This window comes from Juglans regia, chromosome 5, assembly GCF_001411555.2.
Source record: "Juglans regia cultivar Chandler chromosome 5, Walnut 2.0, whole genome shotgun sequence".
Classification (NCBI taxonomy): Eukaryota; Viridiplantae; Streptophyta; class Magnoliopsida; order Fagales; family Juglandaceae; genus Juglans; species Juglans regia.
The window spans coordinates 19695834-19713823 of NC_049905.1; the positions used below are offsets into that span (position 1 = coordinate 19695834).

The 17990-nt window shown below is 37.5% G+C and overlaps 1 protein-coding gene across 7 annotated transcripts in view; it reads left to right on the forward strand.

Moving 5' to 3' along the window:
* LOC109007342 (rho GTPase-activating protein 7-like) overlaps nt 1-17990 on the forward strand; it is a 47131-nt gene that overhangs the window by 11059 nt on the left and 18082 nt on the right. For all 7 annotated transcript variants that reach the window (XM_018986982.2, XM_018986977.2, XM_035690208.1 and 4 more), the window contains 10 exons: nt 1944-2014; nt 2093-2171; nt 2316-2460; nt 2676-2795; nt 4882-4959; nt 5129-5184; nt 5267-5336; nt 6808-6895; nt 11184-11427; nt 11842-12063. In XM_018986982.2, coding sequence (XP_018842527.1) covers nt 1944-2014; nt 2093-2171; nt 2316-2460; nt 2676-2795; nt 4882-4959; nt 5129-5184; nt 5267-5336; nt 6808-6895; nt 11184-11427; nt 11842-12063 — 1173 coding nt within the window. The remainder of the gene's footprint in view (nt 1-1943; nt 2015-2092; nt 2172-2315; nt 2461-2675; nt 2796-4881; nt 4960-5128; nt 5185-5266; nt 5337-6807; nt 6896-11183; nt 11428-11841; nt 12064-17990) is intronic.

Sequence of the window (17990 nt, forward strand, 5' to 3'; positions counted from 1 at the left end):
CCCAACCAACAAAATGAAACTTGGCTTCCTCCCCAATATCTCCCCAAAGAAAACTACAAAATCTTTTCTCAATACGAGATGTCACACCTGCAGGTAGTGGAAATAACGACAGCAAGTATGTAGGGAGGTTAGATAAAGTGCTTTTGATAAGAGTTAATCAACCGCCCTTTGACAAATAAATTCTTTTCCATCCTGACAACCTTCTATCAATCTTTTTCAACACACCTTCCTAGATAGGGTTCGTCTTGAAAGCAGCCCCCAATGGAAGACCAAGATATTTCATGGGTCGCGATAATACCTTACACAGCCCAGGATGTTTGCCAATCCCTGAACATTAAACACTGTACCCGCAGGAACCATTTCAGAGTTCGAAAGATTCACCTTCAAGCCCGAAACAGCTCCAAAACAAAGCAAAAGAGCCCTCAAATATTGAATATGACCATGGTCTGGCTCACAAGAAAGTAAAGTATCATCGGCAAAGAGAAGATGAGAAATATTAACACCTCCCACGGAAAAACCAGCAAGAAGACCTCCATCGACAGCCTATTTACTTCTATTAATAAAATCTTATTTTACCTATAAAAAAAAAGTATTGATGGAGATTGTCTCTTACAAATTAGTTGTGGTGATAAAAGATTGAGTGGTCTTTCTCCATCACTTTCCCCTTGTAGCAGTACTTTATTTCAGCTCTCATGCTCTATGCCAGCTGCTTGCAGAAACCCCTTTCAGAAAGGAGATATAATATAATGTTGCCTCTCCACTGGGTTCTACAATGCAGCTACTAGAAAGAAACACTGGTCAACATTTTTACTTTCCTTATGTTTTCTCTTGTTGTTCCCGTCTTTGCTGCGAATCACCGTTTCAGGCTTATTTCTTCGATTAGGAGGCTCAAACCTAGATTTTCTCATCTAAGGTTACAAATCCTCTTAATTGTCAAATGATGCTGAAACTCATTTTCAATTTCCTGCAAAAAGGGATCCCTCTGCAGCTTTTAAATCATGATATCAAACTACATCCCAACAATCACCGATATTCTGTCTGTTGAGTTGAATCTATACTTCCGTTTAGTGTTTCAAAATTTTTTTTCCCCAAGCAATCGTATTTGGTTTTCCTTTATGATATGGGGAATCCCTTCAATCCTTGTCCTATGTGTCACATTGGAGATACAATTTGTATTTAGATGCCCTCGTTTTCTTTTCAAGTATGGATTTCTCACATGATAACTAGGTTTTAAAATAGTGATTATTGGGAGGCACCCTGCAAATCATTAGTAAGCTAATTTTTCTACTTGGTCTGAGCAGAAACTTGGAAACATGCTTTAACCTATTGATTATAAGAATCATACAGTATGGGCTAGTCTTACTGCTTTATGTATCTTAACAATTTCACATGGAAAGAAGGCGAGGACAAAAGAGAAAGATGAACAGCGAGGAGATCTTCCTCTGCTTTTTTCTCATGTGGTCATGAAGAAACGAAAAGCTAAAAGCTCCATGCCCATTTGTTATACGTGCCCTTTTTAACTTCTATTCTATATTAACGCGATCTATATTAATGTTATTATATTCATGTCTCTGATTTCCTTTGAATTTAATCCCCCGGCCCTTTCCTTGGGTTGTGCCCCCTGCGATCTTAATAAAATTGACTTATAAAAAAAAAAGTTTCATCCTTCTGTAGTTCCCTGTACTTGTAATTCTCATCAAACCGTAATTGTGAACGTTATTAAAAATTTGTTCTATCTTTCTATCTTGGGACATGTAATGTGGAATGAGACGATTTGTTTGGTGTTACAGTTGTGTTTAGTTATATGGTATTTCCAACTTCCTTAGTAAAATCTTAGCAAATCAGTAGTACCTTGATTAGCTTGACCATGTTAAGAATTTTTGGGTTATAATGTACATAAAACAAATGCATTTGTGTTTTAAAAAAAAATTATTGTCATGTAGAGTGCACTTTCACAAAGAGGTGGTGAAGTAAACCTGACTTTGGGTGGCATTGACTTAAACAATACTGGGAGGTATGCATCGTCACTTCAATTTCCTTGGAGTAATGTTTTTAACCATCTGGCTTATAGCTGTAACTGTTTATCTTGCAGTGTTGTAGTTAGAGAAGATAAAAAACTATTGACCATATTGTTTCCAGATGGATGTGATGGCCGAGCGTTCACCCTAAAGGTGCTTCATTTACAAGTGTATTATCACTATTAGTTTCTTCCAGAGTGACAGAAATCTGCATCACTGCTTCTCATTTTCCTGTAAATGGTTTGTTTTTATGCACTTTTTTTTTTCTCTCAAATGTGTGTTTTCTCCTATTTCCAGGCTGAGACATCTGAGGATTTGTGCCAGTGGAAGACAGCCCTAGAACATGCCCTTGCACAAGCCCCATGTGCTAACCCTGTTATGGAATACAATCGGATTTTTCGGAATGACACAAATGATTCAGTTGATGGATCTTTACAGCAATGTATGTAATTTATTTGTTCTTCTAACATTTTGGTTAACAATTTTCATTGAAATATCAGTTCATCTGCTAGCTTGTGTTTTAATGCAGCCTTCTTACACACATATTTTTAAAAAGTATGTTTATATGCATCTGACACATATATGCCTAATATATATTTATCTTCACTTGGTTATACATATACTCTAGTATCACAAGATTTCATGTTTATCATCTAGGGAGGGATAAGCGTCCTGTTAAATCCTTGGTTGTTGGAAGACCAATTCTGCTTGCACTAGAAGATATTGATGGTGGACCATCCTTTCTTGAGAAAGCTCTTTGTTTTCTTGAGAAGTATGGTAAGTGCCGATATCAAATTCTGGTTGGTTTTTTTTTTTTTTCCAACTTCTCTTAATCTGTTGTGTTTTTTCCCCCTTCGCACTGTGGTCTCATTTATTTATATTTACATAACCATTCCTTTGCTCTCTCCTCCTTTCTCAAGTTGTATAGCCGAGAAACATTCCTTGCACATGACACCATAATGGGTATGTTTAATGAGTAATGATTTGTACAAGCCCCAAATAAACGAGCCCTGTGCAGTCCCTTTGTAAAAAAGTGGACCCCACCATGGAAAAGTGTAAAAAGTCCTTTTCTTTTTTGGTGGGACCCACTTTTTTACAAAGAGCCTGTGCAGAGCTTGCCTATTTGGAGCTTGTACGTAGCATTACTCATATTTCATAGCTCCTATAACTTTTGGATCTTTAAATTTCTTTCTAAGAATTGAAAAAAGGAGTCCTTTACATCCCAATTTTATTGCCAATTGATATAGAGATTGAGTTTTTCTAATAGGATTGTTCACCCATTTTCTCTTCTAGTGGAGTTGATTTTAGATTGCAGTTTCCTCTTACAGTTCATGCTTTACTAGCTAACACCTCCTTTAGGACTGGCAATGGGATTGATTGGCTTGATATTTTTCCTGTCATATCTACTTTGTTGACTTGGGAACTTAATATGAGTTTTGAATTTGATTTAGGCTCTGAGCCATTATATTGAATACATATAAAATTAATTAATGTTTTTGATAAGTTATTATGAAAGAAAATATAATAGAAACTTTGTACTCCTATAGTTGTTTTCTTCTGTTCAATGTGCGGAGCAGATCTGGTAGGCCCTCTAAGGAGCATTGCAGAAGATGTCAAAATCTGGGAAATTAGTTATTTCAAGAATGGCTTGACTCTACTAAAATAAACCTCAAGCACACATGTTATAGATTCATTTTGTAGCATAAGTAGGAAACTTTTTAGAGGAGTTGAAACATCTTTCTAGTTCTCTTGGTTCTTGTTCAGTGTTGGGGTATTTTGACAATCTAGCTTCCAGGTTGTAGTATAATAAATTGGGCTTTGCCATGTTATGGACTTTTCTTTTGTGGTGATGTTTAGGTTAATCTATTTTCTATAATTTCTTGCAATTATTGGAGAATATCTTCCTAGTTTACTTGATCTTTATTTGCTTAGATTTCAGTTGTTGTTTCTTCCTATATTAGTTGTAGCTAGGTCTGATGGTTTATCATTACTTTTCCATTTGAGAAATGCTACTCTTCACGCTGAATAAGTTACAGTCACACTTGGCTCATGTTATAAGATCCAATTCCCACATTGGGTGTGTGGATCACCCACATAGAATGGATGATAGGTTGTACATGTAATGGGTGTTAACTTTCCACATTGACTACTTTGTGAAACTAAGCTTTATAAGTGATTCTAGGGAAGTTACAAATTGACTAGCCTTTTCAGGTTATAGAAAAGATGTAGCTAGCGATTTCCCTGGGTTGTTACAAATACGGTACAATTTAAGTGGGTTTCTATTTAAGTAATTGACATAAGAAACCAATTAAAATGCACCACATCAGCCTGTGACTGATGACTTATTCAGTGTGAAAAGTAACATTCCTTTTTCCATTTACTTCTTTTCTCTAAGATAAAAACTTGTCCGAATTTATGTTGTTTTTGGTTGCATTGTCGGTGTGCAGATCTGATTGCATGTTCATGATTTGGGGTTAAAAAGAAAGGGCAAAGTAAAATGCTTGATGCTGTGAACCATGACTCAATTTAGTTTTCCTAAAACTGCCTCGACCTGTTAAAAAAAAGTACGTAGAAACTGAAACCTTGGTGATTGAGGTTAGTGTCAACTGGATGATGCTAGATAACTAACAGCCCATCACAATCTACACTTTCCTACTGTAAATTTCATGCATTATTGCTTCTTTTTTCCCCTAAGTCAGGTGTTTTTCCTCTATACTTCCTGTGTATTCAGGTTACACCCCTATACTATCGTGATAAAATTCATTTATTCTGATAAACTCTGCCTTCTGATAAAATTCATTTAATTGGGAGTCCATTCTTTGCCTTCTTGTTATTGACCTTGTTTTTTTTTTTTCCACGACAGGAATCAACGTTGAAGGGATTTTACGACAATCTGCAGATGTTGAGGAGGTAGACCGTAGAGTTCAAGAGTATGAACAAGGTATCTGTTCTACTTCTCCAAATGGTTTTATTGTTCGTACTGGGGTATGAAACATTATAGATGTCTTTCTGGCTTAACTGGAGTGTCATTTTTGTTGAGCCTATTCTACTTGGTTGTGCACATTCCTTTCAAACTGAGGCCATCCCTTTAATTTCCTTATGCTTTTAAGGCAAGACTGAATTTGTTCCTGATGAGAATGCTCATGTTGTTGGGGACTGCATTAAGGTAATTGTTGTCCTATCTAATCTTCCTTGCAAATAAATTTAATACGTTCGGTTAAAATTCATCACAAGTGTTGGATCTGCAGCTTGTTCTTAGGGAACTACCCTCGTCTCCAGTTCCAGCATCCTGCTGTACTGCATTGCTAGAGGCTTGCAGTAAGTTGAATTATTTATTGTTACATTTTGTCGTTTCATTTGTACATATAATTTTTACTATGGATGGTTCATGTTCAATGATATTTTATGTTTTTTCCTTCATTATTCTCTTTAGCATTTATTTGAGAGATCATTGTGGTAAAATCATAGTGGTCACTACATAGAAATGATAAAAATAGAATCAATCATTAAATGGGAAGATATTCTGCTGCGGCTAGAGCTTTGTGGGCCTTGGTTTTCCTTTTTTTTTTTCTCTTTTTCTGTAGCATGGGTCATGCCACAACAGGTGGTAGAGTTGGCTTGTTGAAGAGGTTGGAATGTTGGTTGGTGCAGCACTGAAGTTTGGCGAGTGGCTCCTTTGTGTTTAATGTGGTGTATTTTGAAGGAACACAATACTTGAAGCTTTGAAGATTGAGAGAGTACAGTAGTAGAGCTAAGTGCCATTATGCTTTGAAGATTATCAGCTCATAATAGTTCTAGCTTTTCCGATTACATGGAATTTATGTCTTTTTTTTTTTAACTTCATCTCCCTAATTGGGTGATTTCTCCTGTATAGCTCCTGTGTATATTGGGTTGTGCCCTTTTACACCTTAACAAAATTGTCTTGCATGGGAAAAAAAGGGGTGGGATAGGGGAAGTTAGCTTACTACACAACCTGATAGAAGCTAAAGACTGATCATTCGTAAGATTTGAAGGTCTGACTATGACTGTTCCCACTATCAACTGCAATGGACAAAAAGTAAGATTTGTGTTGGTTGCTGGCATAATATTCAGAGTTAAAAACAAGAACTTAAGTTCCGCCCTTTTTATGTCACAATTAAGCATTTGGAACCATTCCTTGGGCTTCTACACATCACAGTTCATTTAAAGTCAATGACAAGTTGCTCTTTTTCATTGACTTTAATTACCACATGGGCATTTGATCAGGTTCTATGCCGATAAACTTATTATAACATATAATAGCCTCTCTATCTGGCTGAATGTGATGCTTATGTCTTGGAAACAAGTCATAAGTATTACTGTTTATTATGCATCTTTGTAATCATATGGGCATATTTATGGAATAGTAAAAGCCCTTGGTGTTCTGTGATTCTGTCTACTGGTTAGTGGAACTGGTACACTTAGTGTCTTAAAGAGAATATGTATTAGATTAAGCTAATATGTATACGTCCAGTATACTTGGCTATGCCTATTGATATTAGTAAATTTTTACTTATAAAAAGAATATTGTGAAATCACCACTTGTCCCAAAACCTTAAGCTGATGAGAAAAGATAGATTTTATTATTTATTTTTATATCTTAACAAATATATATTTCTTATTTTATTATTTTCCAACAAAAGTTGGGTGCCTAGAAGAATCAGTTTATATTTTTTTGGTGGTTAAGTTCGATACCTATGCTTAGTTATTCTGTTTCTCTATTTTTTATTGTATAACCTACTGATATTAAAAATTTCTGCTTATCAAAAAGAAATCGATCGGAAAGAGGCTAGAGTAAATGCAATGCGTTCAGCAATAATGGAGACATTTCCTGAACCAAACCGACGTTTATTGCAGAGGTAGTCTATTAACTCTCTTACATGATGCATTCTTCCCTCACATCCTTGTCTGCGTCCTTTGCATTGCCAAGCTTTCCTTTGTTTTTATCATGTTTTATTTTGGGATTTTCTCATTTTTAAAGCATATGTATCCGCAACAGTTAAGTTTCTCAGGATCTAAATTGTATGTATCAGTACTTTTGGTCCAATAAAATTATATTGGACGAATTTGTGTTTTTAGCAACAGCTGTTTAGTTGTGATCTGGGCTGTGAAAGCTAGTTCTGAAAATTGCCTCTCCTAAACTCTTTTAGATGGACTTGGTTATTGGGGTTGGGTTTAGTTATGTGTCCAGCTGTTGGATTGGCATGCTTTCCATAGGTTTTCTATAGCCTTATATCATCATGACTTTGGAAGGGAAGTGAAGGTTATGGGTAACATGGTACCCTTTATCATACACTGTTCATTATTGAAGAGAATATGCACCCACTTTACTTCTTTAGTTATAACATAAAGGACTGTATATTATTCTCTATATATGTTCTGAAGATATGGAAGTTCCAGTTGTTTCCTAGGCCATCTCCATTTTAGCTTATGACAAATAGAGTAGAACTTCTCTTAAATAATTTTCCCAGGCCTTTTTTTTCTTACTTATATATATAAAAAAAAAAGTTTCCCTAATATATTGGAGATTTTCTCTCTTATTTAAAGTTCTTTCTCACTGAAAACTTTCTGCCTATGTCCACAATATTGTTCTGTCCTAACCTATAAAAAAAAACAATATTGTTCTGTCCTATAACACTTGAAGTGAAAGAAGAAAATGGAAATTATTGTTGTGGAAATTACAAATATCTAACTGTTTTGCTTATAATGAAATTTTTATCACTCGTTAAAAAATATATATCTACCTGCCAGGGAATGCCCCAAAAGGTCCCATTAAACTGCACATGTTGGTCAAGAGAGGCTGTCAAGCCCAACTCGCCCAGGGATAATTACGAACAGATTTCAGTACCAGCATGTAACAGTTTCCAATTTAGATGTCATAATTGGAGGAAACAACTGATGTGGGAAGATGATTATACTTTTTAGGCTAACAATGGAGGAAGAAATTATGTATGAATTTCCCATCTTTTGCTCATGAAACAAATATGTAAGGAAACATAATTGATTTTCATATATTAAAGAATGTCTCCATTAAACGCTTGTTTATGGACAATGCTCTAAAGAAAAAAAATTGGATTTGGTGGAAATAGGGGAAGAATTGAATTCAATGATTGGATATGTAAAGAGCATGCAAGGACATGCAATCACAAATGCATTTGATGTAAGTAAATGAATAAACGACCTTTCATTCGAGCAACAAAATTCTGAGCTTCTTTCACCTGAGGCTTATTGAACGAGAGCTTATTAATTGCAAGTGTCTGGTTATATTTTTAAGATATTCAGTAAGGATTACCTTTTGGCTGGTTTTGTGCTTTACCTTCTAGTTAATTTATCATAGACCTAGTATCTGGGTGGTGATCAAACAATAACTTCTTAAGGCAATCTGTATTTCACTTACCAAGGCCCAATATCATTAGCATATAGTTCTAATGCATACATTTCGTTGGCTGAATGTGGAATGGTGGGCTTTGTTAAAATCGTGGACTTTGGGCTAGTCTACACATGCTCTCTAAAGGCAGATTTAAAATGACAGACAAGAGAGATTTGAATTCCGTGTATCCAGTTAAGCAAGACCTGCTGCCAGCTTCCATATATGCTTTGGTGGTATTATTATTTGGAGAAAACTATTAGGTACTTTCAGAGTACAGATGATGTGGTTCTCCCAACCCATCACAACATGCCTTGACAAGCATTACTTTTTAAGATATGGCATCCTATGATAGGTTGTGGATATCACGTTTTCGTACTCCGGGACTATCTAATAATTGCTCTATTACTTATCAGTTTTACAGTGTGAATAAGCTTGAGATATGCATATTTTGTAATTGCAGATTGTAGGATTTTTTTTTTTATAAGTAAGATAACATTTTATTTATTTTTTGATAAGTAAGAAGATATTTTATTGATCTAAAGATAGGTATAACCTAAGTATACAGGAAGTATACATGTGATTACACCAATTTAGGAACTAGAAACTGTTACAAGGAAATCATGGAAGCTGAGACCATTTAAATCTATAGGAATGGCCCACATAAATAAAGTCTTCCAGAAAAAACTCTTAAACTCTTCCAAGGAGCGTTCATGATCCTCAAAATGTCTATCATTTCTTTTTTCTTGATAAATAAATAAATCATATTGATCAAAGAAAGGCAAAGCCAGTATACAACTCTGATGCCCTAACTAGGTAGGCACATTAGAGGCAAGAAAATCATGTAGGGCAATGCCATTAAAATCCACAGCAATAGCCCAACTACATAGAGTTCTAAAAAATAAAACTTTAAGCTCCTCCTCCGATGATCTTTCCTAGTCTTCGAAAGTTCGCTCATTGCGCTCTTGCCATAAGCACCACATAATGCAAAGAGGGATCATCTTCCAAATTGCTTTAATTGGTTGCCTGCCTCTTATGTTAGACCAACTAGCCATAGCTGCCTCCACGGTCTTTGGCATAACCCAGGCCTTATCCAGTCGAGCGAATACCTCATTCTAGAGAATCCTTGTTGTATCACAATGCAAGAGGAGATGCTCTACCGACTCTCCCCCTCCTCTACACATGCAACACCAGTCTGCAATAATAATCCTCCTTTTCCTCAAGTTATCAGTGGTGAGTATTTTCCCCTAAGAAGTAGTCTATACAAAGAAAGAAGCTTTAGGAGGTGCCTTGTGTCTCCATATCTTTCTCCAAGGGAATTGAGTATTAGACTCTTGATAAAGGGCCTTATAGAAAGAACGAACGGAAAAAATACCTTTGTCTGCTAGAGTCCACCACATAACATCCTCTTGCCACCTGTTTTGTCCATAGGATATATGAGGCCATAGAAATCTTCAAGGGTGCTTATTTCCCAATCCTGTATAGCCCTACTAAAATTAATGTTCCAAAGGATCTGTCCCCCTGATATCTCCATAACTTCTGCCACTGAAGCATCCTTAGCACTTGCAATCTGGAAAAGAGAAGGATACAAATCTTTTAGAGCCCTATTGCCACACCAATCGTCTCTCCAGAATTTGATCCTCGAGCCCACACTCAACTGAAGCTTAACATAATGGCTAAACACCCCCCATCCTCTTATTATGTATTTCCACAAACCAACTCCATAAGCCCCCCTGACTTCTCTAGTAGACCAATCCCCCCATAAACCACCACATTTCTTCTCAATCACCAATTTCCATAGATTGTCTGGTTCCCTGGCAAATCTCCACAGTCACTTGCCTAATAATGCTCGATTGAATACCCTTAGATTTCTAACCCCCAAACCTCCACCAGAGATAGGATGACAGACCTGCTCCCACTTTACCAGGTGAAACTTGAACTCCTCCCCCATACCCCCCCATAGGAAATCACGCTGGAGTTTCTCAGTACGGTTCGCCACACTAGTTGGTATTGGGAAAAGAAATAAAAAATAAGTAGGTAGGTTTGAAAGTGTACTCTTTATTAAGGGTACACTTTCACCAAATGCACCAAAAAATACAAATGGGAGCCATCTTCTCTACACAGCTGCAATCTGTGGTGTCTCTGTGATCCCTCTCCAACTTGCTAGTAGTTCAACCACCCTCCCCGGCATTACCCATGCTAATCCCACTCTGCTGAAAAGGTAATTCCATATGGCCCGAGCAAACTCACAATGTAGGAGTAAATGATCCACTGTTTCACCACTATTTCTGCAAACTCACAAGATAACATTTTATTAATAGAAGTAAATAGGCATAGCCCAAGTACACAGGAGATATGCACCTAGTTACATAAAAAGGAGCTAGAAAGAGATACAAGAAAGTCATTGAAGCAAGCTCCATTAAGAACACAAGAAGATGCCCAAAGAAATAAAGAATGGAAGAAGAAACTTCTTAGCTCATCCGAAGAACGTTTCTTGTTTTCAAAACTTCTTCCATTCCTTTAAATCCATAAGCACAACATGATACATAGAGGAATCGTCCTTCATACATCCTCAATATATGAATTGGCCTTGCATCGTTACCAACAAGTAAATAAATCAACCACCCTCTTGGGCATTACCCAAGCAATGCCCATTCTATGAAAATATTGTAGGATTCTTTGGTATAGTTTGTTGTGGACTGTATTTTCTTACTTAAGATCTAGTATTTAAAGTCTGTTTTTTTTTTTTCTAGTAATTATCTTCATGATGTTATCCACAGAATTCTGAAGATGATGCATACCATCTCTTCTCATGCTCATGAGAACCGGATGACTCCATCTGCTGTTGCTGCTTGCATGGCACCTTTGCTCCTACGCCCTCTATTAGCTGGGGAGTGTGAGTTGGAGGACATCTTTGAAATGAATGGTGATAATTCAGCCCAGCTTCTTGCTGCGGCAACTGCTGCTAATAATGCCCAAGCAATTATTACAACTCTCTTAGAGGAGTATGATAATTTCTTTGATGTAAGATACCCTTCATCCAGCAGACTCATTCTTTTTTCTTTAAAAAAAAAAGAAAAAGAAAAGAAAAATAGGCATGGCTTAACTTCTTTCTGTCATTCTAACTTCACTTATTTTAAAGGTAAGCCTTGGATTTATGATATCAGACATAGTCATATGTTACATGGAATTCCAGCAGTGTGAGTAGTGCAGATTGCTGTTAATGTTATCTCAATGCTCACACTGGTGTTAATGTTATCTCAACTCGGGTACCATGAGCTAGATTGCTGTGTCCATATAACACAGGCTAGGATGTGGACAATTCTGATTTTAGCTTTCGAACTTGTGCCAGACTTTATCTTTATTTGATTCTCAAGCTCGTGTCTATTTTTCCATAATCAAATTGTAGTGCTTAGCTATCCTGATCCGTTGTTTCAGGATGAAAACCTTAATAGATGCTCCATCTCAGCTGATTCGCAGATTGAAAACAGTGGGACAGATGATTCAACTGATGATGAAAATCTAGATATGAAAGATAATGGTTATCATGATGCTGAAAATGAAGCTGATCCAGAAAAAGATGATGATCCTGAACGTGTTCACAGTGGAAAATTGAGTGAAAGTAGTGGTTGTGCTGGCTGTGAGCTTTACGATTATAAGGTTCTCTCTCTCTCTCTCTAAACACAGAATGTACATATGTACACAAACTCGTGAAGAAGCACAATTATTGAAAAAGAGAAAAGATATTTGCAACCGTGAATTATGCAACCACCACGTAATCGCTTTGAAAAAAGTAAATAAAACATGAGACCCACATAAAAAAATTAATTTTTTAATAGTGGACCCTACTCTTTTTCAAAGCAATTACGTGACTTTTACGCACTTCATGGTTATATATAGAATTACTCGTTGAAAAATTCATTTACACAGAGAGATGTGTGTCTGCATATATGCATGTGGATATGTTTTTGTAGATTCACAAAGAGATGCCTATTGAACCAAAATATATTTTGATTTTCAATCTTTTGTAAAATTGCATCTTCAGTATTCTTACCTTTGCTGCTTCAAGTATAACATGGATACATTACATATGAAGGATTATGTTTATTTCATGCTGTTCGATGTGTCAGAAATGTCATCTATAACCACCGGATGTTGATCCTGCTTTTAATATTCATGGTCTTTATCTAAATTAGCTACTTTGTTCACAACTAAGTCAGCTTTCATTGAATCTAGCCAAACCTTAGATGTCAACAACCTTCTTTTTTTTTTTTTTTGATGGGTAATCAAGAAATTTTATTCATAGAAATAGGCAAAGCCCATGTACACAAGTAGTATACTTGAGAAGCACCTAGCTAGAGTTTACAATCGAAAGTAGGTCATGGACACTAGGGCAGGTTTGGGGTATGGGTGAGACATAAAATTCTCATCTAATCTCATTTTATCTCATCCATTTTATTCCCAAATATAATTCAAATACAAAATTGTCAAACTAATCATTACAACTTTTTTAAATTTTCAAATAAAAAACAAAAAATAAAAAACAATTCCAACTTTTTTAAATCCCAAACAAAAATAATATTATAAAACTATATTCTTATAATATTTTAACCTTATAATATTTTTTATTCAACTTTTTCTCTCCTTTCCCAAAATCCAAAAAATACTCAACTCAAACTATCTCACTACTATTTATAAACTATCTTATTACTATTTACAAAACTCTTATCTCATCTCACTCTCCAAACTTGCCCTAGTCCGTTACAAACTATGGCCCCCGCCCATAAGAACAATTTTTAAAGAAGAAAAATTTTTAGCTCATCCATTGTTCTCTCGCAATCTTCAAAGCTTCTAACAATTATGTCCCTCCAAATACACCAACACATACAAATAGGAACCATTCACCAAATGGCCGCCACTTGTGAGTTACCGTGAAGGCCTCTCTAACTTGCGAGGAAATCCAAATCTAAGAGGCATGACCTATGACAATCTGATTCTTGTGAAAAAAGCATCCCACATGATCCTGGCCACCTCACAATGTAAAAGCAAATGATCTACTGATTCTTTATGCTTCTTACACATACAACACCAATCCAGCACATTTACCCGGTGCTTCCTTAGATTATTTGTAGTTAGGATCTTGTCCAGTGATGTTGTCCAAACGAAAAAAACACTTTTGAACAAGCTTTTGTCTGCCATAGACTCTTCCACGGGAACATGGTGATTCTAGGACTCATTAGAATTTGGTAAAATGATCTAACAGTGAAATTACCTTTCTTGGAATAACTCCAGTGCATCTTATTGCTGGTGCCCCCTGGCATACTTACTAAATACAATAGGGGTGGGCAGCGGGGCCCCGCCCCCGCTGCCCCGCCCGACTTCCGCCCCGCCCCGCATAGAGAGGGCATAGCGGGGGCGGGGGGCGGGATGACCCCAGCGGGGACCTGCCCCGCCCCCGCCCCCGCCCCCGCCCCACATTAAAATTTTTTTTTATTTATATATATTAAATAAATATATTGTATATAGATATACACAATTTATAAAAGACTTAAAATTATATTCAAGTCATTGGATTGATTTGGCCTCCTAGGCCAATCTTTATATAGGAGGCCAAGGCAATACAATAGTCATCTTTAAGCAATGTGGGACTTAGTAGTAAGTCCCACATTGCTTAAAGATGACTATTGTATTGCCTTGGCCTCCTATATAAAGATTGGCCTAGGAGGCCAAATCAATCCAAAATCTAACTCTAATGAGTTTAAATTTTTTTATATTTATAAATTTTAATTTATTATTTAAATTATTTTAATTTTGGTAAAAAAATATTTTTAGACCAAAATTTTTTTTTTTAATATAATGGCGGGATGGGGTTTTCCCCGCCCCAGCCGCCCATGCCAGGCGGGGAAAAAAACATCACCCATGGTCGGGGAGGGGGGAGGGGTGCCCCGCACCATCGGTAGCACCCTAAAATACAATGCCGCAATGAACTTTATAATAGTCTCCAACTCCCAATCTTGGACTGCCTAGATGAAATCAATATTCTATTGAGGGGATCCATTGGAAAAGGCCAAAAGATTGGCAATCGATGCATCCTTTTCTCTTACGAGCTCAAAGATAGCAGGGAAGGTATCTTGGAGCTATGGTTACCACACCATTTGGCATACCAAAATCTGACACAAGAACCATCGCCCACCACAATATGTTCATGTCCTCAAAAGGTCTCCCAATGTCTCCTAATATATTTCCTCAACCCCACCCCATGTGTGCCTTGTACCTCATTCGAGCACCATCCTCCTCAAACCTCTCCAAATTGTGAATCTATAACAAACTTCCATAGGGCCCCCTTTCGTGTTGGTACCTCCACAACCATTTACCCAATAGGGCTTTGATTGAATTTCGTCAAGTGGCGAATCCCCAATCCTCCCCCAAAAATTGGAGTACGAACCATTAACCAATTAACCAGATGAAATTTGAACTCTTCCCCCAATCCACTCCACAATAAATCCCTTTGTAACTTCTCAATACGGTTAGCTACCTTTGTGGGAAGCGGGAACAAGGACAAAAAGTAGGTGGGTAAGTTTGAAAGAGTGCTTCTACTCAAAGTCAACCTACCACATTTCGACAAATATAACCTCTTTCAAGCAGCCAATCTGTGCTCCACCTTTTCGACCTCACCATTCCAAATCCTTTCAGATTTAAAGGAAACACCCAATGGTAAGTTAAGATACCTCGCTTCCAAACACTCATTTCCCTTGGAGAGGATTGTGGAGGAATAAGGCGCCTCACAAAGCACTAGTTTTTACTTGGATAGCGGCTCTGGGTAAGATTTTTACTACTGATAATCTGCAGAAGCACCGAGTAATTATTCCAAAATGGTGTTGTATGTGCAAGAAAGCTGGCGAGATAGTGGATCATCTTTTGCTACATTGTGAGACTGCTAGAGCCTTGTGGAGCGACGTGTTCATTCGAATAAGGTTAAATTGGGTGATGCCTGCTATAGTGGTAGAGTTATTGGCTAGCTGGGTAATGCCGGGCGGTGCTCCACAAATCAAAACTGTGTGGAAGATGGTTCCTATTTGCATTTTGTGGTGCATATGGCGGGAGCGTAACGTGCGGACTTTTGAAGATAAGGAGCAGACAATAGAGGATATTAAAATTCTATTTTTCCGCACCTTATTTCTTTGGGCTATTGTTGTAGATTTTAATGGCCTAAATGTACATGATTTTCTTATTTCTTTTATAGCAAACTGGATAGGGTTTATCTCTTGTATACATTCTTGTGTACTTGGGCTATGCCTATTCTTATTAATACTACCGTTTACTTATAAAAAAAAAAGCTATACCTTGCAACCCAAGAGTGAAGCTAAATTCTCTGCTTCATGGACAGCCCCCACTGGCACTAATTCATATTTTGAAAGGTTAATTCTCAAGCCTGATGCAACTTCAAAACTAAGAAGTAGATGGAATTTGTGGAAATATATTTGAATAGGTTAATTCTCAAGCCTAATTCAGACTTTCTTGGAGACCTTGATTAGATGGAATTTCCTTTGAGAGGCCTAGTGGCTTGTGAGGCATAACCTGTGTACACAAGAGGTATACAAAAGAAACACCTAAATACATTCTATGAATGATAAATTAAAGACAAAAAGTCATGCACATTGTTCCCATCTAGTACAATAGTTGAAAACCAAAGTATTAAAGTGTGTACAAAGAAATTCTGCAGCTCCGCCATTGTGTGCTCCTTGTCTTCAAAACAACGCTCATTCCTTTTCGACCAAATGCACCACATGATGCACAATGAGATCATCTTCCACACTGCCGCCACTTGGGGATAACATTGAATCATTTTCCAACAGCCTAATAAATCCACCACCCTCGATGGCATTACCTAAGTAATATCAACCCTTCTAAAGATCTCATCCCACAACACCCTTGCCACCTCACAGTGCAATAAGAGAGGACCACTGATTCTCCATTTTTTTTACACATATACTACCAATCCAACACAACACATCCCCTCTTCCTCAAATTGTCCGTGGTTAAAATCTTCCCAAGGGCAGCAATCCATACAAAGAAAGCTATTTTAGAAGGCATACGAGACCGCCAAATATTCTTCAAAGGGAAGGGAGCGTTAGCTTGTGATGTCAATAATTTGTAATACACCCTGACTATACATTTCTTGCGGTCATTAAACCTCCACTGCATTCTATCTCTCTATGCCGTGAGGTGTCTCATGGAGTATAGCAATCTGAAAAAATCTGAGATGGTGGACAATTCCCAAGCATGAAGGTCCCTATTAAAAAGGATATTCCATTGGTAAGAGCCGTGGGAGAACACCTGCACATCTGCCACTGAAGCATCCCTAGTAGTAGCAATACGATAGAGAGCTGGAAAAACTCTCTCAAGAGCGCAATCTTCACACCATACATCCCGTCAAAACCTGATTCTAGTACCCTCTCCGGCCACAAGACGGATATGTTTTTCAAAGCATGGCCATCCCTTTCTTTATAAATTTCCATAAGCCCACACCATATCCCCCCCTCACTCCATTGGAGCACCAAACACCCCAAAAGCACTTCCATATCTAGCGTCAATAATCTCCTTCCACAATGACTCCCCCTTCAAGTGGTATCTCCATAACTATTTCCCCAATAAAGCTTTATTGAAGGTTCTCAAATTGCACACTCCCAAGCCCCCATTCGACATTGAGGAACATACGGTAGGCCAATTAACAAGATGGAATTTCTTTTCCTCCCCCATGCCCCCCCCCCCCCCCAAAAAAAAAAAATAAGAACGCCCGAAAGAGTTTCTCAATCCTATTCACCACCCCTACCAGCAAAGGAAACAAAGATAAAAAAATAGGTGGAGTGATTAGTTAGGGTGCTCTTTATTAAAGAGAGACAATCCACTTTCGATTAATACACCCTTTTCCAACCCGCCAGCCTTTTCTCTACCTTCTCCACTATCTCATCCCAAATAGCTCTAGCCTTAAACGTTGCTCCCAATGGAAAGCCCAAATATTTCATAGGCAACGAAGATACCTTACAATCCAAAAGCCTTGCGAAGCTATTGATGTTAGGCACCACGCCCACCGCAACCATCTCGGACTTACCAAGATTCATCTTAAGCCCTGACACTGCTTCAAAACATAATAACAAAGCTTGAAGCGATTGAATTTGACTATGGTTCACTTCACAAAAAAGTAAGGTGTCATTTGCAAATACGAGATGTGAGATGATGATAGAGTCATTAGTGCCATTACCCACCTGGAACCTTGATAGGAACCTTCCTCCAACCGCAACCTTCAACATCCGGTTGAGAGCCTCCATAACTATAACAAACATAAGAGATAACAAACAGAAGAGGGGTAAAAGGGTCTCCTTGCCTCAAACCACGAGAACTGTTAAAAAACCCCACAGGAGTGCCGTTAACTAGAACCAAGAAGCAGGCAGTGGAAATACAATGTCTAATCCATGAGATCTACCTATCGCCAAAACCACATCTCCCGAGCAAGTATAAGAGAAACTCCTAATTCACATGATCATATGCATTTTCCATGTCAAGCTTGCAAAGGATGTCTGGAACTC